This window comes from Gorilla gorilla, chromosome 16, assembly GCF_029281585.2.
Source record: "Gorilla gorilla gorilla isolate KB3781 chromosome 16, NHGRI_mGorGor1-v2.1_pri, whole genome shotgun sequence".
Lineage (NCBI taxonomy): Eukaryota > Metazoa > Chordata > Mammalia > Primates > Hominidae > Gorilla > Gorilla gorilla.
Genome location: NC_073240.2, coordinates 23,326,283 through 23,349,146, shown reverse-complemented (window position 1 = coordinate 23,349,146; position 22,864 = coordinate 23,326,283). Strand labels below are relative to the sequence as shown.

The window sequence follows — 22,864 nt, the reverse complement described above, 5'->3', positions numbered from 1 at the left end:
AGGTCCAGGCAGGGCCTCTGGGAGCAGGATGAGTCTGGGCTGTGCGAGAGGCATGGGGCTGGGGTGCCTCCAGGATACCCTTTCTGGGTCTCCTCTGGCGCTTGGGGCCCTCACCTCCTGCCTTCAGGGCTTGGAGTTCTTAGGCTTTGAGCTGGGCAAGGGCTCAGCCTCCACTGAGGGACCCTTGTGCTCCCACAGCCCACCCCTAACCGAAAGAAGGCACGATTGCCTACTTGGCCAAGAGAGCTGAGACCCCTGCTGACCTGTCTCATCCCTTTCCATTGGCACGGCTGCGTGCTGCATCCTCTGCCCTTTCCCCCACGGGCATGGCCGACCTGCTCCCTCCTGGGGAACGGCTGGGTCCTCACTGTGGTGCTGATGTTTGGCCACGCCCTGCTGTCTTCACCCCAGGCACTCCCGATTTCTTTTAGTGTGATCACAGCCAGGACCTTGTTCCCCTCCCTGGTCTGTCTTTTCTGTCCCGATCCAAGGTCTAGCTGGCTCCACGGTGCTCCCTGGCCCTGTGGCTGCTGTGTGGCAGTCAGTGGTTTAACATCAGTCCCTGCCACTGGTGGACTTGATGTTTGGCAGGGAAACCTTGACTTCGAGACCTGAGTCAGAGCAGGTGCTTGCCAGGCCCAGCCCTCCCTGTTTTGTGCCCTGTGTGTGCTGGGCTCTTCCAGCCTCCGGAACGCTGCTGGGTGGAGGTAGTTTCCTGAGGGACCTGCCTCTTGCCTGGCCATTGGCACTACCTGCCTGGCTGTCTGTCCCTGTGTGCTTCGGGGCCAGCCTGTTCCCCTGCACCCTCACAACTTGAGAAAAGGGAACTGGCAGTTTTCTGTCCTTAAGAAGGTCTTCAACACAGATTTTAAACAAAACTATGTGATGATTTCTTCAGGAGTGATGCTTTCCATATCAGATTCTAAATTTTGTCTGTTTGATGTGTTTTAGGAGGCGGCTTTCCGGAAAGTAGTACGAGCAACTATGGTACGCGATCGTCAGCATGGCCCCATCGTGGAGCTGAACCGCATCCAGGTAGCACATGGAGATTACTATCCAGGTAGCACATGGAGATTACTCTCCAAGTCTGACAGCCTTAGAAGTGATGCTTTCGTGGGTACCTGGGCTGGGACGAGAGCGCTGGTAGCCTGCCATCCTGTGCACCCCAACTTTAAAGAGCAGGTGCCACCTTCCTTTTTGTGGGCTTCCTGTATGTGATGTGCTAGGGCTTCCAGGAATGTCAGTGTGTTTCTTTATACAGAAGTAATGAAGATTTATGTCAGATAGTCCAAAAGCACAAACACAGGTCAGCAAGAATGGGGAAAATAAAATCAGCCCTCTTCCCACTGCATGATGATAACCGCTGCTGTTACATTGGGAGGTGTGTGTCTATTTGTTACAGCCAAAGCAGGATCACTGCCTTTTGAAATTTGCTGCTCTCCTCCCTGCCATGGAATAGGGTCCTGTGGGGCTGCTTGTGTTTGGCAGCTGCCTGCAGCCTGCTCCTCTCTTGCAGGGGTGTGTCCTGGTTTACTCTGTCAGATTTCTCTGATGGTGCTTGGGGGCCGTGCCCACTTTTCTGTGGTACAGGCAGGGCTATCTGGGTGTATCTTCGGTCACCCCTTTTGTTAAGTTCTGAGAAGTGGAGTGGGTCAGAGGCCCAGTGACAATTTGATGATACATCCGATTATAGGTTATAACAGTTCATGTTCCCACCATCCTCACACCCTCCCCACCACTGGTAGTTTTCTTTGCCAATTTCATAGGCCAGAATTACTAATACTGTCTCATGGGTAGTAATCAAAGAAATGACAAGTAGACCATTTCTAAATGTATACTGCTTCAAGTGTATATAAACTCACAGTTAAAAACAATTAATTAAAAACAAAGAGAAGCCTCGGCCCCTGATGATGATAGCGTGCAGAACTTGACATTTAATGCTCAAATGAAACTGGCCTCGCCTCTTGGATCAGACACAGAGAGCCATGAAGAACAAATTCTTTGTTCCTGTACCTTTGTATTAACACATGATTTTTACCCTGATGTTGATTACAAGACTAGAAATGTTTTCAGAGTTATACTTGGGGGCATTTTGAATTAAGATACGAAACTCTTGTCCTTTGTTGGACAGCTCATGTGACCACATTGATGGAGCTGGTCTCTTCACTGACGTCAGAGTGTTTAATGCTAAGCTGTATGCCAGTCACGTCCTCACATAAATAGGTTGTTTAACTAGATTCATAAAAAAGCTTTTATTTCCCTACCTTGGACGATGGCTTCAGTTTGCTGTGCATCATAAACATTATAGCTTGTAGGCAAGGCCAGCTGATGGCTTCTGCGTTGTCTAACCCCCGCGATTGAGTGCACCTTGACTTGCACCTCCCTCAAAACCACACGCAGACTTTTTGGGCCAGGGGCTCTCAGGGTGGGTATTCAAGCCTGGGGGGCTCTGGGAATCAGTGAAGTTTTGATAAACTAGGATGCAGGTTAGGCACTTTTGTTTCTGTCTTTGTATCATCTGAAATTTTTAAGTCATTACATGCTGAGCACCTCTTTCTTACTCATCTTGCTATCCCCAGCTTGTGTTACAAAAACGTTCAGTATGCAATTGAAAAAACAAACTGGGTAAATGGCAAACAAATTTATATTAGTCCTTGGTGGTGGCTCATGCCTGTAATCCCGGCACTTTGGGAGGCTGACGTGGATGGATTGCTTGAGCCTAGGAGTCTGAGACCATCATGGGCAACATGATGAAACCCCGTCTCTACAAAAAATACTAAAATTAGCCTTGTGTGGTGGTGGGTGCCTGTAGTCCCAGCTACTTGGGAGGCTGAGGCAGGAGGATTGCTTGAGCCCGGGAGGCAGAGGTTGTAGTGAGCCGAGATCATACCAGTGTACTCCAGTCTGGGCGACAGAGCCAGACACTGTCTCAAAGCAAACAAAAAACGACAACTTATATCAGGCCTTTTTTTTTTGAGAGGGAGTCTTGTTCTGTCGCCCAGCCTGGAGTACAGTGGTGCGATCTTGGCTCACTGCAACCTCCACCTCCCAGGCTCAAGCAATTCTCTTGCCTCACCCTCCCGAGTAGCTGAGATTACAGGTGTGTGCCACCATGCCAGGCTAATTTTTTTTTTTTGTATTTTTAGTAGAGACAATTTCACCATGTTGGGCAGGCTGGTCCCAAACTCCTGACTGCAGGTGATCCACTCGCCTCGGCCTCCCAAAGTGCTGTAGGCATGAGCCACTGCACCAAGCCTTTTTTGTATTTTTAGTGGCGACAGGGTTTCACTGTGTTGGCCAGGCTGGTCCTGAACTCCTGACCTCAGGTGATCCACTCACCTCAGCCTCCCAAAGTGCTGGTATTATAGGCGTGAGCCACCGTGCCCGGTGTCAGGCCTTCTTAAGAATCAGATAAACACCCTTCAGCCTAGTGTGCAATGTGGATTGATGTCTGGGGGCTGCTCTGGCTCAGCCACGGCCCCGGGTGCCAGAGGTGGCTCCTTCCCGTTCAGGGTAGCATGCCCCTCCCAAAGCGAGGAAATTTTCTACAGATGTAGAAATAGAAGTGATTTTCTGCCTAAAAATGAACATGGAGAAAAACATTGTTTGAATTCAGGGTGTGCACAGGACACCAGCACGGAGCGAGGAAGGCTGCACAGGTGTCTCCAACCCACCACCCCATGGCCGCGATGATGGGCTCAGGGGCACGCCTCCCAAGAGGATGCCATGGGAGGGACTCTCACAGCTGTCTGGATAGTTTCAGAGACTCCAGAACACAGGTCATCTTACTGGAAGGTTTTGTTTGTTGGGAATTTTATTTAGTTTTATAGCAGGATCTGAACATCACTACATAAAAACTTTTTTATACTTAAAAATTTATTAGAGTTATTGCATGCACATTTCTGAAAATTTAGGGAATTCAGATTAAAGACAGTTAAAATCATCTGTGTTTCTATTGAGCAGAGAAAGTGCTGTCCCGCAGGAGCCTGTCTGCCTCCAGCCTCATGGCTGCTGTTTTCTGCAGCCTCTGAGTGCAGACAGCCTCTACTAGTGGGTGTCGTCGTGGAGGAGAGGCAGCCCCGTGGGCTTCGGGGAGCTGGGTGCACCTCTCCTCTCACGCAGCCGCCGTGACATAGGGCGTGTCCTGTTCTTTTCTTGTAGCCTAGTCTCCTCTGGGCATGATGGAGCCTTAACAAGCTGCCGCGAGTTTCCAGGAACTCACGTCTGTGAACACTAGCCGTGTGTGTGGCACGCAGACAAGTTCATTCTACAGGCAACTGTGGCTCCTGTCATTCTTCTTGTATTTGTAGTCTTGGTTATGGCAGCCTGCGCTGTAAGCTGTTTAAACTCAGCTTTATGTGAGCTAAAGGTGAAGAGAGCTTCACTGGAGGAGTCATCAAAATACATTCTCAGGACCATTTTTTCTTCAATTTTTCTTTTTGACATCCTTCCAGACTGGGCTTCCCAGATGATTCTGACGCACAGTCTTGGCCACCAGCGCTCCGATGTGCCGAGGTCCTGCTGCGGCGGGGCCCTAGGGCTCCTGCCCTGGTGTCTTTGGGAATTGGAGTCCCCTGAGCCTTTAGCAATTGTAGCTTAGGATGAGAAGGATGGGCAGGGAGAGTGACTGCCTGTGTTGGGGAGGCTGAGTGGCCCCAAGGCTTGGAAATGGGATGGGTGGAAGCAGATGTGGGGAAGGGCTGGTCCCGGCTGAGGCACTCACTCACTGTGTCTGCTTCAGTCTCAGGGGCATTGGGTTGAATCTTTGAGTGCCGGGAGTCTGTTCTGGTCTGCTGGGGGAGCTGCTTTTGGAGTTCCTGGTGTCTTATTTCATGAGGTCGTGGCAAGATGGTGAAGTAGCAGCAGTGCATAGGGTGTGAGGATGGTCCGTGCCAGGGTGGTGCTGCCGGGCCGCAGCTGTGGACGTGGTGGTGGTGTGTGTCATGTTGGAAGGTGTGTTTGTTCAGACACACTAGTCCTGGGGGCTGCTGGGCACATCACTGGCGACATGCCCAATGGGGTGAGGCAGCGGTCTCGGGTGTCCACAGTCGAGCGCCCCAGATGGCAGGGTCTGCCTGGCGTCCACACAAGCAGGTGTGTGACCAGGGAGGGGCCCATGCACGGCGCCTCCTCCTCGTGCACTCGCCAGTGCCGCATATCCCTGACTGTGTGCTTCCTGCTGCGGCAGCGGCCTCACGCTTGCTTGCTTCCTCCTCTCCAGGTCAAACGATCAAGGAGCAAAGGCGGGCTGGCCGGCCCCGACGGCACCAAGTCTGTCTTTGGGCAGATGTGTGCTAAGATGAGCTCGTTTGGTCCCGACAGCCTCCTCCTTCCTCACCGTGTCTGGAAAGTCAAGTTTGTGGGTGAGAACTTGCCGCGCGCTGGAGCACCTGTGTCCCCGGCAGTGGTCGCCTGAGCCCACAGGGAGCACAGAGACCACATGGTGTGGGAGCGTTGGGGCTCTTTACTCAGGACTGTGTGAGGGGACTTCGAGTGGCTGCTTCTCCCCTGCAGGTGAATCTGTGGATGACTGTGGGGGCGGCTACAGCGAGTCCATAGCTGAGATCTGTGAGGAGCTGCAGAACGGACTCACGCCCCTGCTGATCGTGACACCCAACGGAAGGGATGAGTCTGGGGCCAACCGAGACTGCTACCTGCTCAGCCCGGCCGCCAGAGCACCAGTGCACAGCAGCATGTTCCGCTTCCTGGGTGAGCTTCTCGGCCGCTTGAGACTGTGTCGCTGTGGCCTGTGCCTGCTCTTGAGTTAAAGTGTACCATCTGTTTGAGGAGTGACGGTAGATATCTTGAATATCTGCTTTTAGTTTTTGAGACTGTTACCAATAAAAGTGACTTTTAGGGTGAGGCGCGGTGGCTCACGCCTATAATCCTAGCACTTTGGGAGGCTGAGGCGGGCAGATTGCCTGAGGTCAGGAGTTCGAGACCAGCCTGACCAATGTGGTGAAACCTCGTCTCTAGTAAAAATACAAAAAAAATTAGCTGGCTGTGGTGGCATGCACCTGTAGTCCCAGCTACTCAGGAGGGTGAGGCAGGAGAATTGCTTGAACCCGGGAGGCGGAGGTTGCAGTGAGCTGAGATCGCACCATTGCACTCCAGCCTGGGCGACACTCTGTATCAAAAAAAAAAAAAAAAGAAAAGACTTTTAATATTGATCGTGCCTTTCACCAACATTGTGGAAGCGAACGAGGTGCTGTTGACTTCCGTGCCTAGCATTGAGGGCCTGACGGTGGTGGACCGTCGGAAGCTCTGTGCACAGCTGCAGGCACTGGCAGAGCCAGCCCCGGCCACGTGCTGAGGACTGGAGACTGCCTCGGGTACTCAGAAGATGGGAGATTCTGTTTCTGCATCTTCAATGTTTATCTGAGACTTGGGATCAGAGTGGGGTGAGGTCTTCGCCATTGGCCAGTCCCTCCTTCCTGTCCCACTGAGGGTGTGCAGGGTGTCCTCGGCTGTGCGTCCCACCACAGCCAGCACCTCCTGGGCAGGGCTGTAGCTCCCTGGAGGACACTCCCGTGGGGAAGTTCCAGCTCTTTGCTGTCATAAGAAGAAGAATTGGCCACTGTGTGGCTTAAACTAGTGCGTGCAGAAAGGACGTGAGGAGTTAGAGGCTTTTAGGCACAAAAGGATAGATTTAGAGCAGGACGGGCGGCCTTGAGGAAGGGCCTAGACCTATGATTTGGGTGTTGCTGCTTCAGAAGGCTCTGAGTCCTCAGTGTGGAGCTGCTGCCGTCAGTGGCGTGTGTGAGTGAGCGGGAAGTTTTGTCATCCTTTTCAAGTGTCCTCTGTCACTTGTGTCCTGAATGATCAGGTGTGTTGCTGGGCATTGCCATCCGAACCGGGAGTCACCTGAGCCTCAACCTTGCCGAGCCTGTCTGGAAGCAGCTGGCTGGGATGAGCCTCACCATCACGGACCTCAGTGAGGTAACTCCCTGGGGCGGCAGGCGGGGCCTCTAGGGTCTTGTTAACAGGCACAGTCTGTTCTGCGGGTCCGGTCAGGCTGTGAACTCTGGCCTAATCTCAGTGCCCAGGTGACGCAGAGGCTGTTGGCTGTGGACCACCTTTGAGTAGCAAAAAAAAAAAAAAAAAAAAAATAGACCATCTATTTTCTGGTGTTTTGTAACATACACTGTCTTGTCAGATAAGGAAGCTCACTGCCTCCCCTGTGAAGAAGCTGAGCTTTTGGGCAGCTGGGGGCCGTGAGTCAGGCTTGCACGGGAGGCTCTGTCCTGGGGCGACCATAGCCAGCTCATTCCCCATGGCTGTGTCATGCCTCGGCTGCAGGGAGGGAACCCTTGCTAGCCAGTTGCTGTAACTTTCTCGGTGGTTAGTTTTAAGCATTTGGCTGAATTGTGAATTCTTCGTTCAGCTCCTTGGGTGAAGTACTCTCTCGTTGCTCCTCTTATATCTTGGTGTGTGCTGTGCACTTGCAGCCTCGAGATGCACTTGAGGCTGACCCTGGTTCCTGCTTGACAGAGTGTGCTGGGTGGACTGGAGTCTGGGATGGAGATGAGCCCTGAATTGACACATGGGCTTTCTTTTTCTCCTTAAAAGGTTGATAAGGATTTTATTCCTGGACTCATGTACATCCGAGACAATGAAGCCACCTCAGAGGAGTTTGAAGCCATGAGCCTGCCCTTCACAGTGCCAAGCGCCAGCGGCGAGGACATTCAGTTGAGCTCCAAGCACACGCACATCACCCTGGACAACCGCGCGGAGTACGTGCGGCTGGCGATAAACTATAGGTTGGTGGTCATCTGTCTCTGTTGCATTGACATAAATAGCAAAAGTAGCAGAACGTGGTTGTGTGGACATGTGTGTTTTTCAGGAGTGTCATACACAGTAAAGTAATGGATTTGGCTCCAACTATTGCTGATCTGTGGGTATGAAGCTTATTTTGTGATCAGGGTCGGTATTTATTACTCTGACATTCCTGGCTCTAACCAGAATACCAAGATCAACAAAATCCACCCATTTGGGTCACTGCACCTGGAGAGGCCATAGTTTTTGCCCCTGTGTGCTTTCTTTGTTGGCTTCCCTAGGACAGGGCTGTGTCTGGGGCTGTCTCAACCCCCTCCAGGCTGCTTGAGTGACACAGAGCATCCTTTGCCAGGTGTCCAGGTGTGACTGTGCACAGGCCTTTGGGTGCCGTGATTCAGGCTTGGCAGGTCATTACCACCACCCACAGCTTCCACTGCTTGTCCCATGTCCCCTGGAAGCATCTGAGAGTGTCTGGGTGAGGCCCCGTGTGGCAGGTGGGCCCTGTGGGCTCTGGTGAGGGTAGTCCTGGCAGGTGTCCTGGGCGGTGCTGTTCCCCGTATCGTGTCTGCTGTGGGTCAGCACAGTGTCTCGGGCCTGGGGCGGATGCACTTGTGTTTCCCCTCTTGGTGCTGGCTTCTCCTGGGGTGTCCTGTGGGTACTGAGAGTGGCGTCTTGGGGTATGCATAGCTGTAGGTGGTCATTAGGCCGTACCCTGTCGGCTGGACGAGATGAGCCCGGTGTCGGGAGAAGCTCTGCAGTGCCGAGCTGCTAAGCATGCTCATGCCATCTGGAGCTGCTCCCTCTGTTCTCCCAGCTGGGATGTGTGCGGCCACAGTGCTGCATGCCAAGGCTTGGTGTGAGCAGCATAAAGTCAGTGTCACTGAAGACAGAAGTGTAAAGTGAGCTTTTTCTTCCAGACTCCATGAATTTGATGAGCAGGTGGCTGCTGTTCGGGAAGGAATGTCCCGCGTTGTGCCTGTCCCCCTCCTCTCTCTGTTCACCGGCTACGAACTGGAGACGATGGTATGCCGACCCCCAGGTGGAGCTGCCCTGCAGCTGCCTTTTGCCTGCTGACCCACAAATCAGTGAGAGCAGTTAGAGTCAGAACCTTGCCCTGTGTGTTGACTGAAGGGAGTGCACTCTGAGCGCGTCCCTCCACCCGCCTGCAGGAGGCTGTGTGTGGGCCCACCTAGAGCCCCCAGACCTTTCCCCACCCCCAAACAGGCCTTGGTGTAGAGAGGGAGCGTGATGGAGTCTTGCGGAAATGCCAGGGTGGGAAGCATCACGCGGCCCTGACAGACATCCTCCCGCAGGTGTGTGGCAGCCCTGACATCCTGTTGCACCTTCTCAAGTCGGTGGCCACCTATAAAGGCATCGAGCCTCCCGCATCGCTGATCCAGTGGTTCTGGGAGGTGATGGAGTCCTTCTCCAACACAGAGCACTCTCTTTTCCTTCGCTTCGTCTGGGGCCGGACGAGGCTGCCCAGGACCATCGCCGACTTCCGGGGCCGAGACTTCGTCATCCAGGTAGGCTCCTGGCTGGGCTTGCCAGCCCTGGGCTGATGTCAGCTGACGGTGGCTGGCTTCTCACCCACAGTCCTGCAGCACATGGGAAAATGGGCCTCTTGAGTCTTTACAGAAATGAAAATGGAAAACATCGAACTTCTCTGATGTGAAGGCTCAAAATGTTATGATTATGTGTTTTGGGTACCATTACCTATATTTTAAAAATGTATCTGGCCATCCCCAGAATACATCACTGCTGTGTCAGCCTGCTCTAGATTTCAAACCCACGTAAAGCACTCATTCAGTTATCTGGTCGAATTAGGTGAGTCACTAAGTAACATGCTACATACCGAGAAAAATGAGGCCGCTCGTTGGATTGAGAACAAGGGTTTTGCTTCGGGTTCCAACTCTGTGGGCCAGTGGTCAGAAACAAGCTCAATGGACCTGCCGGGTCACTGAGAGGGGATGGCCTAATGCCCCCACTCTCTGTTGGGACCGTAACAGCAGTGCCTGGGTGGATGGATCGATGGGGTCCACTGTTCCCAGCATGTGTCCAGCACAGCCTGACCTGCGTCTCTGCCAGGGTTAGAAAAGTGGCCGTCTTTCAGGGTCACCTTGGAGAGCATGCATAGTTTTCTATCTTAGAAGGTCAGTAATTCTTAGTTTTTGTCCATAATTCTTGCTGTTTCCTAGTATCTTAATCTGTAGGGGTCAAAGTTGGGCTGGTAGACTCATGAAGAGCTCTCCCGTGGTCACGTGCCTGGTCCTCCACCAGCCAGGCCACCCTGCATCCACACAGGTGGTGTGGTCCTCGGGCCCTCTTCCCGGGATGACAATAGAGAGCCGTCATCTCCATAGTGAGGTGATGTTTCTTACTCCAAGTTCTAGGAATTAATTGCTCCTTGTTACTCCTAAAGTTGTTTGGATTATGTTTTCTGCTGTTTTGTTCTTAGCAAAAAATATGGTTTTGTGAGCACGAAGAGTCTAATGAGCACAGTAAAGTAGACTGCAGCCATACTCAGTTTCTGATCACTTCATGTTTCTGCTTAACAGGTGTTGGATAAATACAACCCTCCAGACCACTTCCTCCCTGAGTCCTACACCTGTTTCTTCTTGCTGAAGCTGCCCAGGTATTCCTGCAAGCAGGTGCTGGAGGAGAAGCTCAAGTACGCCATCCACTGCTGCAAGTCCATAGACACAGATGACTACGCTCGCATCACACTTACAGGAGAGCCGGCCGCCGACGACAGCAGCGACGATTCAGATAACGAGGATGTCAACTCCTTTTGCTTCGGACTCTACACAAGATTATTTAACAGGACACTAAGATGGGGAAACGTCCTCGTGAGACGAGAGCCTGAGCCAGGCAGCAGAGCGCTCGCTGCTGTGTAGACTGTAGGCTTCCTGGTGTGTCTGATGAGAAGCGTCCGTCCTCGAGCCAGGCGGGAGGAGGGGGTGGAGAGACTGACTGGCCGTGATGGGAATGACAGTGAGAAGGTCCGCCTGTGTGCGTGGAACACTGTGGACGCTCGACTTCCAAGGGTCTTCTCACCCGTAATGCTGCATTACATGTAGGACTGTGTTTACTAAAGTGTGTAAATGTTTATATAAATACCAAATTGCAGCATCCCCAAAATGAATAAAGCCTTTTTACTTGTGGGTGCAATCGATTTTTTTTCTTTCTCCTTTCTTTCAAGTGTCGTGAGTCGTCTTGATTGTATATTGGAAATAACTGTGTAACAAATCGTATTATAAATATTTCAATTAATTTTACTCTGAATTTGTTTATTAAAAGCCTTTTGAACATGAAATGATTAGTATTACTTGAATGCATCCAGAGGATATTTAAACCAAAATGAAAAACCAGAAGGCCATTTGGTGTCCCATCTCCCAGGTGTCCCCTTGTAGCATATGCATTATGTCATCTGAATTGAGGCCTTTCTGTGAACAGCATCATAACTTCTATCATGGAAAGTGTACTATATATATATAATGTTTGTGTCATGTATATGCCTAAATTTTAATTATCTATAAATAAAACATCTGACGTAAAAGTGTAGGCTGAGCTTTCTTAACCAGTTAGACTAGCACCAGTGGATATACTACAACCAAAAAATCAGTTAGTTCTTGATACAGCAGTAGGAAAGATTTCAGCCAAGTTGAGATTTTTTTTTTGTTAAAGAAACCAAACTCAAGTCACAAAGAAGTGATTAGGAGAATGTAAGATTCCATGGGACCAGTTGGTGGCAGGGGCTGAAGGGCTCTGGAGCCTTCAGGGTTTCCTCCGACTTCCTCCCCAGCCCCATCTGTCTGCACAGCCTTGGCTTCTGCTTTCATTGGCCTGGGCTGAGAATCTTCGGTCCAGGCAGCCATGGTACACGGTTTGGGCTGCTTGTGTATGGCACGCACTCTGCGAAGGGTAGAACTGAGAACAGGCTAGGAAAACTGGCTGGCAGGTCTAACGCATTAGAGCTTGAGCTGAAGACTATCAGATTGAGGCAAAACTATGTATTTCACGTCGGGAGACAGTTTATTCAGGGACACGATGTTTAGCACTGGCACAGAAGATCCAAAGAGGGAAAGTTTTATTTTTTTTCTGGGAACCTTTCCAGGACTGAATTGGTAAATGCCAGGATTAGTCTATTTTCAGCTTAGCTCAAAACTTCCATAAGCTGTGTGGCATTATTTTTGTTAATATCACCAACCCTTTTGTTGTCAGCTTTTGCGGCATAACAGAATTGCCCCTGAAGTCAGTGAGAAGCAGCGTTTCTCACTCGCGCGCCTGGCTGGGCCGGCCTCTGCTGAGTGGCTCTGGGCCCGCGGTTAGGAGGTGTCAGGCTTCACATCTCTCTTCTCGCTTCAGGCGTGTGTATCACGGTGGTGACACAGGTGTAAGAGGGCCCAGAGCTGCACTGTCCACCCACTTTCCATTGGCCAACCCCCAAATCAGGCTGGCAAATGCCTTCTTCCTCTAGAATGTGGGTTCTCAAAGTCCTGGCTGAGGACCCCTGGAGTTCCTGAGGGGCCCTTTCAGGGTGTCCATGAGAGCCTCTATCTCCTACTACGTCTCTCTGTGAGACCAGATTTTCTTCAGCTCCTTCCACCAAAACTTCACAATGTGGGGATGCACAGACAGAAATGAGAATTCACCTGTCTTCTGTGAAAGGAAGGAAAATCTCCACCCGCAAGCCCACTAGGCCAGAAGAAAAGCGTGAGCTTGGAAACAGTCACATGGGAAACTGCCTTTTCATTGTGTGCCTGAACAGGTATCTCCCCAGGTGGCCTCCCGGACCCAGACTATGTAAAGTCACAGCTCATCGCTCCGTAAGGGATAGAGACTAGAAATTGTCTGTACGCACATTCCCAGACCAATGCATATTTGACTTCTTCCTCGACTCTAGGTTGACTTTATCTGATGTAAAGTGCAGATTTACTGAGTGTGAGCCGAATGTATAATTGACTCTTCCTCTGCCCCCTGCGATTCAGCGAGCACTCATCAAAGCCTCACAAGGGTGTGCCCCACTTCTCTCACTTTTCCTACTCTCCCTCCTTTTTATTCTTTCCTCCTTCCCCTCCTGCCTTTTTCCCCTTTAAATATTGAAATCCTCAAAGCTCTTTGGAAGAAGCCCCGGACACAGAGCCTACTGTGGCTTGTCTCTTTCCCTGGCACGTCCTCAGCTGTGGCAAAATCAACCTCTAAGTGGACTGAGGCCTGTCTCACTTTTTCTTTGAGACAGAGTCTCGCTCTGTCACCCAGGCTGGGGTGCCGTGGCGCGATCTCGGCTCACTGCAAGCTCCACCTCCCAGGTTCACGCCATTCCCCTGCCTCAGCCTCCCGAGTAGCTGGGACTACAGGCACCCGCCACCACGCCCAGCTAAATTTTGTATTTTTAGTAGAGATGGGGTTTCACTGTGTTAGCCAGGATGGTTTCGATCTCCTGACCTCGTGATTTGCCTGCCTCAGCCTCCCAAAGTGCTGGGATTACAGGCGTGAGCCACTGCGCCGGGCCACTTTTTTTGGTTTACACTTCCATTAAGCCAGACAGTTAAAGAGGCTAATAAAAGTATTAATGCCATTCTCTAATTTTTTTTGTTTTGGAAAATGATTTTTCAAAATTGTGTCCATGTTAACAAGTCATGGGTTTGTTTTTATTTTAAACGTATTCAATATTTTAAATTTTTTCAGTAGTAATTTCCAATGTGATAGGTAAAACCCAGACGAAAATGAGGATTGAGAGCTTTCGTATGAAAGAGTCCTGAGGGTGAAGCTAATGTGCCAGAGGAGGCAGGCCGCAGACACCAAGGCGGGACCCCCATGCAGCTGCCCTTCGGGGGCTGTGTCTCTGCTTTCTGCAGTTAGAAGCAATGGCGTAAGTGTTATGGTTTTTTTGTTTGTTTGAGACGGAGTCTCACTCTGTCGCCCAGGCTGGAGTGCTGTGGCGCCATCTCGGCTAACTGCAAGCTCCGCCTCCGGGGTTCTCGCCATTCTCCTGCTTCAGCCTCCTGGGTAGCTGGGACTACAGGCGCCCACCACCACGCCCGGCTAATTTTTTTTTTTTTTTTTTTTTTGTATTTTTAGTAGAGACTGGGTTTCACCGTGTTAGCCAAGATGGTCTCCATCTCCTGACCTCGTGATCCGCCCGCCTCTGCCTCCGGAAGTGCTGGGATTACAGGCATAAGCCACCACACCCGGCCTTTTTTTTTTTCTTCTTTTTTAACTAAAAGCATACTGGAGGGCACTTCATTCCCACAAAAAAAAAAAAAAAAAAAAAAAAAAAAAGCTAGTAATTTTTGTAGCCACAGCTTCTTCATGTTTGGACAAGAGGACCCTCTCGGACAGTTCCATGTCACCTTCAGTTTAACTTTTTACTCTCATCCAACTTCCAAAGCCTGAAGTTACATAGTTCACTTTGACAGACAAATGTGTGCAGCAGAGACCATTAAACTGTAGAAAAGACAGACGACCCATCTGTGCTAGGAGTGGAAACTTGTCACATTGACAATTGTTTGGAAGCTCACCAGCATTGTGAATTGGGGATTAATTGTGGTTTCCTGCCTCATGTTTGCTTTTCTGCTAATAAAATCGGTGACAGTGGCTGTGCCCTTATGATGTGCACGAAACTGCAGTCTGTTTAGAGTTAGGAGAGCTTTACATGGTGCCCGACACCGTGGGCACCCTTAGCGTCTCCGACAGGAACTTCTGGTGGTGTCCGAATATGGTCCCCCGCGTTGTGCCCAGGGGCGGACTGCCTCCCCTCCAGGACTTTCTCCTGAGCCGGTGGGCCGTGCCTTCTCCCCGCCTGTCGGGCACATCTTTGTGCACAGCCCGTGCGGCCTGGCCTGGCTCTGCGTCCCACGCTGCCGGTCCATCTTTCCCCCCAAGTGCAGCTCCACAAGCGAGGCGGGATCGGCGCGAGTGCCCAGCCCGGGATAGCCCGGGGCAGGCGGCCACCCACCAGCAAGCCCTGGCGCGGAGGCATGCGGGGTGGGCTGAGCGCGGGGCCCCCGCGCCGAGGCTTATCCAGGACCTCAGAAGGGGCTTCCGGCGCTGCTGTCGCTGGAAGGCATTTTGTGCTGGGCCCTGGCTGGCCCGGGGCTGGCCCCTGCGGCTGCCGGGGCTGTTGGAGGAGGGAGAGGTGGCGGCCTGGCCGGCGCGCACGTGCTGTTTCCATTCTCAGCGGACCCGCGCTGGGGTGGCCGCCGGCGGCAGCGGTCTTTCGGGCTCACCCTCAGGTTTAACCAGAAATCCGGGAGTAGCTGAGAGAGCTTCGGAGCTCCGTGCACTGTGCGCTGTCTTGACTTGCCAAAAAAGAAACCAGAAGAACACCCAAACCACGTTCGAGAAGAGAAGGGGGAAATCTGGGGTCTGCCCTTCCTTTAGAAAAGCCGAGGTTCAGGGTAAGAGCCCCTCTGAGCCGCCCTGAGTTGAGCTAGCGGAGCGGGGAGGCTCCCGGCGCCCCTGCGATGAGGCCCCACCCTCACGCCGGCTGCGCCCCGGGACCTCTGCGAGGCTGCGCCCCGGGACCTCTGCGAGGATTCGTCCGGCGGGCGCGCGAGCGAGCGGGGTCTCCTCGGGTTTCAAGCGGCCCCGGGGCCGGCGCCTCGTGACCCTGCCAGACTCTCTCTCCCTCCCCGCGCGGCAGCGAAGCGCATCACCGAGGCTGGGGCTGGGCTCACCGTGGGGCCGGAGCCCGCTCCCAGCAGGATCTCGGCGAAGACCAGCCCCCGCACCCCAGCCCGCCGGGTGGAAGCCCGGGGCACCAGGACAGGCCCGGAGGCGGCCGCGGGGCCCGGTACTGCCTGCGAGGAAGTCGCCTCTGCCCGGCCACGCCGCTCCTCCCGCAGCGGGGCTCCCGGGGTTGCGACCACAAACCTCGGCGCTCTCGGGGTGACGCCTGCTCCGCCACCAGGGCCCCCGCGCGCACAGCCCCCTCCCTGCGCTCGCTGTTGCCGGCAGCCGTGGAGGTTCAGGCATTTGGCGTCGCCGTGGTCGTGGGGAAATTCCCCGCGTGCGCCCGGTGCCCCCACCCTGCTGTGCGCTCCCTGCTCCTCATGCCAGGCGGGGCCGGAGCCCGGGGCCCGGAGGGTGGAGAGACCCTTGGGGACAACGAGGTCTCAGAGCACAAACGCTCAGCACTGCGGGTGACACCCCGGGTCCCAGCCCGGGAGCCCGCGGGTGGAGCCTCTCAGCCTTGCTCCTGGCTTGGCCCAGTCTGGCAACACTGCTTTGGGTACAGCCTCCTCCTGGGTGAGGGAGTGAGAGGCAGAACCCCCACCACATGCATGCTCCCCGCACGCCAGACACGCGCACACACACCCAACACATGCACACACACACGCGCGTGCACACACACACCCCAGACACACGCACGCACACACCCCAGACACATGCACACACACACGCCCCCCACGCACACGCACACGCACACGCACACACACACCACCCCAGACACATACATACACCCCCCCACACATGCACACACACACCCCAGACACATACACACACCCCCTACAAACCTCACACACGTGAACACACCCCACACAACTCCCCACATACATGCACACACACATACACTTCTCACACCCCACATGCACACACACCCCACACACCCCACACATGCACACACACATCAGACATGCACACACACCCCCACACCCCACACAAGCACACATACTCCACATCCCAGACACATGCACACACACCCCACATCCCAGACACACATGCACACACACCCCACACACACATGCACACACACCACACACATGCACACTCCCCCACACCCGACACATGCACACACCCCACATACCACACATGCACACACACCCCACACACCACACATGCACACACCACACACATGCACACACACCCCACACACCACACACATGCACACACACACCCCAGACACACATGCACACACCCGACACACCACACACCCCACCACACAATCCCCACACCACACACACACCCCCACACCACACACACCCACAGCACACAGACGTACATACACCCCACACACATGCATACACACCCCACACCCCAGACACACATGCACACACACCCCACACACATGCACACACACCCCACACATGCGCACACACACCCCACACCCACCACACACACCCCCACACCCCACACGCGTGCACACACCCCACACACATGCACACACACCCCAAACACCCCAGACACACATGCGCACACACACCCCACACCCCACACCATACACACACCACACCCACACCACACCCACACACCCACATCACACACACCCCACACACACCCCCCACACCACACACACCACACACATACGCACCCACACCCACACATGCACACACGTGCACATAACCCACACACTCCAGACACACATGCACACACCCCCCATACACCCCCCACACACACACCCCACACACCAGACACATGCACACACCCCACATAAACACCAGACACACACATGCACACACCCCACACACACCAGACACACATGCACACACACCCCACACACCAGACACATGCACACACCCCACACACACACCAGACACACATGCACACACCCCACTCAAACACCAGACACACACATGCACACACCCCACACACCAGACACACACATGCACACACCCCACACAGAGACACACATGCACACACCCCAAACACCAGACACACACATGCACACACACCCCACACACATGCACACACACCCCCACACCCCAGACAGACACATGCACACCCCCCACACACACACCAGGCACACGCACGCGCACACACACCCATACCCCCACACATGCACACACACACCCCACACAGATGCACACACACCCACCACACACATGTACACACACACCCATGCGTACACCCTCCCCCCACACCCCAGACACAAATACACCAAAACACACCCACACACCAACCCCAAACACACACCCTATACACATACACATATACCCCCCACACACATACATCCCTCACATACAGCCCGTCACATACACCCCCCCCACACACATACATCTTGGCCCCGCCACATACACTCACCCTCACACACACCGTCTTCCCTACCCTCTCCCCACCCCATCCCCCTCCCCATGCTGCCTGCAGCTGGGCAGGTGGGCAGGATGCCGAAGGAGAGCGCTGGGCCTCTGAAAAATTGGAACAAGGAAGGCCCCTGACAGGCCTGCCCTGGGTGGCTTGGACAGGAGGGTCGGGGCCTGAGGACATCCCTCGTCACTGCCAGGGACATGCCATGATGGCTCACCATGTCAGGGAGGGCCAGGCCCACTGGCGGCCAGTCTGGCGAGTGAGTCCTACTCAGGGTCCTCCCGGCCGAATCGCGCAGACCTCACTCCTCCCCGATAGTCAAGATAGTCAACACTTCAAACAGGGAATCGCTCAGGGCTACAGTGAACTATGACCATGCCCCTCCCTGCAGCCTGGGCTGCACAGAGGGACCCCGTTTCTAAAACAAGAAAATACAAAAGATCGTTTTAAAAAGGTCTTCGAATGGGTCCATTCTGCATGGAGGCCAGCTCCACAGGGTGGGAGGCTTTTGTCTGCAGGACCTCCTGGGCCTCATTTCTCATGGGATCCAAATGCAAATGGAAACACATACGCACACAGATACCAACTACTCAACATCCGAAGCAATAGCAGGCACCTTCGTCCCTCAAGCTGCAGACTCCCGTGTCCAGCTTCGCTCCCCGCTGGAGCACCAGCTCTCAGGACCCCACTTTCTTCCCACCCCCACGGGCCTGGCCTCCCCATTCTCCTGCCACCCAGGGCCGCCCCTCCGCATGGAGCCTTCAGCTCAGGATGACCCGGGACTTGGGCCAGCCCATCCCAGTCACAGGACCCGCCCTCTTCCGGATGAAGTTTATAATCATTTTTATTCCTGAGTCGGTCCTGGAGTTTTTGCCCATCCCAGTCACTTTTCAAAATTGATTTTTTCCCCACACACAAATGAGACTTTCTATTTTCCTCTAATTCATTAAAAGAAAGACATTATCGATCAGATGGTACAGAGAAGTCCCATATACACCCACCCCACACATGTAGCTTGCCCCAGTGCACATGCTGCCCACCAGATTGGCCCATGGGTTACACCAACACACCAGCATTATCCAGAGGCCTCGGGTTACATCAAGGCTCACTCGGGCAGTGCCTTCTGTGGGTTTGCACGAATGTTTAATGCCCTGTATCCGCCTTACAGTATCATACAGACTAGGGCCGCTGCCCTGAAATCCCCTCCAGCTAGTCATCCCTCCCCTCCCCACTAGCTCCTGACAGCCACCAATGTTTTTACTGTCTCCATAGTTTTACCTTTCTAGAAAGTCATCTAGTTGGAATCAGGCAGTATGCAGCCTTTTCCGATTGGCTTGTTTTACTTAGTAATCTGCATTTAAGGTTCTTCTGTGTCTTTTCATGGCTTGAAGACTCATTTCTTTTTAGCTCTGAATAATAAATATTCCATGGTCTGAATGTACCCCAGTTTGTTTATTCACTCACCTCCTGAAAGGCATCTTGGTTGTTTCCAAGTTTTGGCAATGACAGATAAAACTGCTATAAACACCCATGTGCAGATTTTGGGTGAACATAAGTTTTCAAATCATTTAGGTAAATACCAAGGAACATTGGTTGCTGCATCGTATTCTAAGAGTGTTTAGTTTTGTAAGAAACGGCCCAACTGTCTTCCAAAGTGGCTGTACCATCTTGCAGTCCCACCAGCAATGAATGGGAGTTCCTGTGACTCCACAGCTCATTACATTTAAACATGTCTTTAAAGTCCAGAATTTAAGTTCAGAAGCTAGCATCAAGCCCTCATTATGCAGCTCCTGCCTCCTAAAGCCGTGGTAACTTTAAAACATGGCTCTGGCCAGGCGCGGTGGCTCACACCTGTAATCACAGCACTGTGGGAGGCCGAGGTGAGCGGATCATGAGGTCAAGTGATCGAGACCATCCTGGCCAACATAGTGAAACCCCATCTTTACTAAACACACAAAAATTAGCTGGGTGTGGTGGCGCCCACCTGTGGTCCCAGCTTCTCAGGAAGCTGAGGCAGGAGAATTGCTTGAACCCGGGAGGCAGAGGTTGCAGTGAGCCAAGATCACGCCACTGCACTCCACCCTGGCGACAGAGTGAGACTCCGTCTCAAAAACAGAAACAAACACAAAAAACATGGCTCCAATGTTCTTTGACATTCCTCCCCTCAAGAACTGGTGTCTGTGTCCTTCCTTGGGCTCCTTGACTGCTTGGCCAATAGAATATGGCAGAAATGACTCCTGCCAGTCCTGGGTGCAGGCCCTAAGGAACTGGTGGCTTCCTTTTCCTGTCTCTTGGGCCCCAGCTGCCATGCTGTAAGGAAGTCCAAGAGCTGGTGCAGGGGCCACGTGGCAGAGCCGACAGACCTGCCCTAGAGTGAGCAAGCGCACCTCCGGATCCTCCAGACTCCAGTCATTTCCAGCCTTCACATTGCCCTGGCTGCAGTGGGAAGCAGACGAGCTGTTTCCACTGTGCCTTTCTGAATTCCAGACCCTCAGGATCTGGGAACTTGATAGAATGCTTGCTGAATCAAGCCAACTTCGGGCAGGGGTGGGTGCATAGGGTTTGTGGGCTGAACCGTGGCAGGAACAGGCAGAGACTGGGGACTGCAGAGGCCTGCACAGCAGGTGGCCCCGGGTACCCCTGGGGAGGGATTCATAAAGGGAAGCTGTAGACAGATTTCCCCATGACGGGGCTGGAGGGCTGGGCTGGGAGGCGCTTTCTTCTCTCTGGATGCTGTGGTCCGGGGAGGCAGCGCTTTCCTGCACCCTCAGGCCTGCCCAATTCTGAGAGCTTCTCACTTTCCTGGACCATTGTCCTCTGAGTCACAACTGCCTGTCCAGGGCAAGAAGCCAAGGGTGCCTTCACTGGGTCAGCCACAAACATAAAATATGCACATACACGTACACCAAAGCCACACTGCATCCCAGCCCTCTGCTTGGAAATAGCCACCTTTGGCTTTTATATCTGATTCCAATGGTGCTGTTCTTTGCCAAGAACATTTAGGGGGGGACTTACTTTGGGATTTCCTTCTGGAATTTCCTGGGCCAGCCAAAAAGAGTATAATTCTATATCATATCTTGTTTGGGACCCAAATCTTCATGCTCAGCTTAGGAGAAACCACGTCATTTCTGAGACTGGCCCCAATCACTTGTAACTGAAGAAGCACGGTGCCCCTTGAAGGCAAGTTTGGCCGTTCGAGTCACACACAGGCTTCCATTGATGCATCTGCAGGCAACACTCACTCTCAGCCACCAGGAAAGGAGACCCCATCTGGCCCTGAGGGTCTGGCCCTGAGGGTCAATCAACCAAGGGGACTGATTGACGGCAGCTAAGAAGCCCAGAGACAGTGAGCATGTGGCTGTGCTGGGTGTGGGTGCCTGTCTGCTCGCGGGGGAGATTTGTCACCCCTCAGCTGCCCCCAGGGCTGGGACACATAGATTTGGCTCACCCGAGCCAGTCCCTGGCATGGAAGTTGGGTTTCCTCCATTACTGTGGCCACTCAGGGTCTATCCCTGGAGCTGGGGTAGGGTTGCTCCTTCCCCATACATTCAGCAGTTACACAAAAACAACTGTGACCTGTAAGGCACAGAGAGCCACACGCTTGGCCGCAGCTGTCCTGCTGGCGTTTCAAAGCCCGCATTTCGACAGATCTGCATGCACACCAAGAGCCTTCTGCCCACTCAGGGAGCCTCCCCCGGGCTCTGTGCCCGGGCCCCTTCCCGCCCTGTAACAGTGTCCCTGAGGCACTGGGAGGGGAGCAGGTGCAGTGATGAGCGAGGATGAGACAGTATTTTTGGGACGGGAACTGGTGCATCGGTGGTCACAGGCTCCCTGGCGCCGCCATCCCACAAGGATGGGGTCACCATGCAGGCTGCTTGCCAGCCATATCCACACCTAACGCACACGGTGGTCTGAACTGAGGGGTCTGCACATGCGACAGTGAATGTGGTCTCAGAGATCTCGGGCTCTCCTGCTGTCAGGCCCCTGGCTGGGAACTTCAGTGTCCTGGAGCCTGCCATGCCGAGGACATCCTCGGTCCCTGCTACCAGGGCAACCCCTGGCCCACCCTGTGGCTGTGCAATGTGCTTTGTTATAAGGCATGAGATCTCTTTCAGCTCTGCTGTTACACTGTGGATGGAGCCTCTTACTTCCTGCCAATTCCTGTGCAGGGCCTGGCCACTGCAGCTGTGTGTGTGTGTCTGTAGCTGTGTTGTCTCCATGTGTTTGTGCGTGTATCTGTGTGTGTGTCTGTATCTGTGTGTCTGTGTGTGTCTGTGCATATATCTATGTTTGTATATCTGTATATGTGTATCTGCGTGTGTGTCTGTGCATGTATCTCTGTGTGTGTCTGTGTGTGTCTATGTATCTGTGTATCTCTGTGTCTGCGTATCTGTGTGTCTGTGTATCTCTGTGTGTATATCTCTGTATCTGTGTGTATCTGTGCATGTGTGTATCTGTGTGTGTATCTGTGTGCCTGTGTATATCTGTGTCTGTGTATCTCTGTGTGTGTCCGTGTGTGTATCTGTGTGTGTCTCTGTATCTCTGTATCTGTATCTCTGTATCTGTATCTGTGTGTCTGTACCTGTGTGTGTCTGTGTATCTGTGAGTATCTGTATATATTTGTGTGTGTCTGTGTATCTGTGTCTGTGTGTATATCTGTGTATCTGTGTGTATCTCTGTGCCTGTGTGTCTCTGTGTATCTGTGCATGTGTCTGTGTGTATCTGTGTATGTGTGTCTGTGTATCTGCATGTGTCTTTGTGTGTCATCTGTGTATCTGTGTCCTGTATCTGTGTGTCTGTGTATTGCTGTGTCTCTGTGTGTGTCTCTGTGTATGTGTATCTGTGTATCTCTGTGTCTGTGTATATCGTGTCTATCTCTGTATCTGTGTGTGTGTCTGTGTGTATCTGTGTGTGTCTGTGTGTGTATCTGTGTGTGTCTGTGTATCTCGTGTGTGTGTCTGTGCTGCAGGAGGGGCTGTCGGCAAGTGTAACCTTGGCGTCCTGGCTGGAGGGCCTCTCAGTGCCCGCTGGGAGAGCTCTGAAGGGAACAGAATATTCA

The 22,864-nt window shown here is 53.1% G+C and overlaps 2 protein-coding genes across 2 annotated transcripts in view; both read left to right on the top strand.

Moving 5' to 3' along the window:
• LOC129527054 (gamma-tubulin complex component 5-like) overlaps positions 1-22,864 on the top strand; it is a 77,857-nt gene that overhangs the window by 7,992 nt on the left and 47,001 nt on the right. The gene's annotated exons all lie outside the window — the stretch shown is intronic.
• On the top strand, positions 1,077-11,335 carry LOC115932987 (E3 ubiquitin-protein ligase HERC2-like). The gene is given in 8 exon segments (XM_055363281.2): positions 1,077-5,363; positions 5,515-5,709; positions 6,827-6,939; positions 7,570-7,760; positions 8,694-8,799; positions 9,090-9,302; positions 10,335-10,565; positions 10,567-11,335. Coding segments are annotated over 8 exon segments (1,572 nt in total). The 5' UTR covers positions 1,077-4,882; the 3' UTR covers positions 10,609-11,335.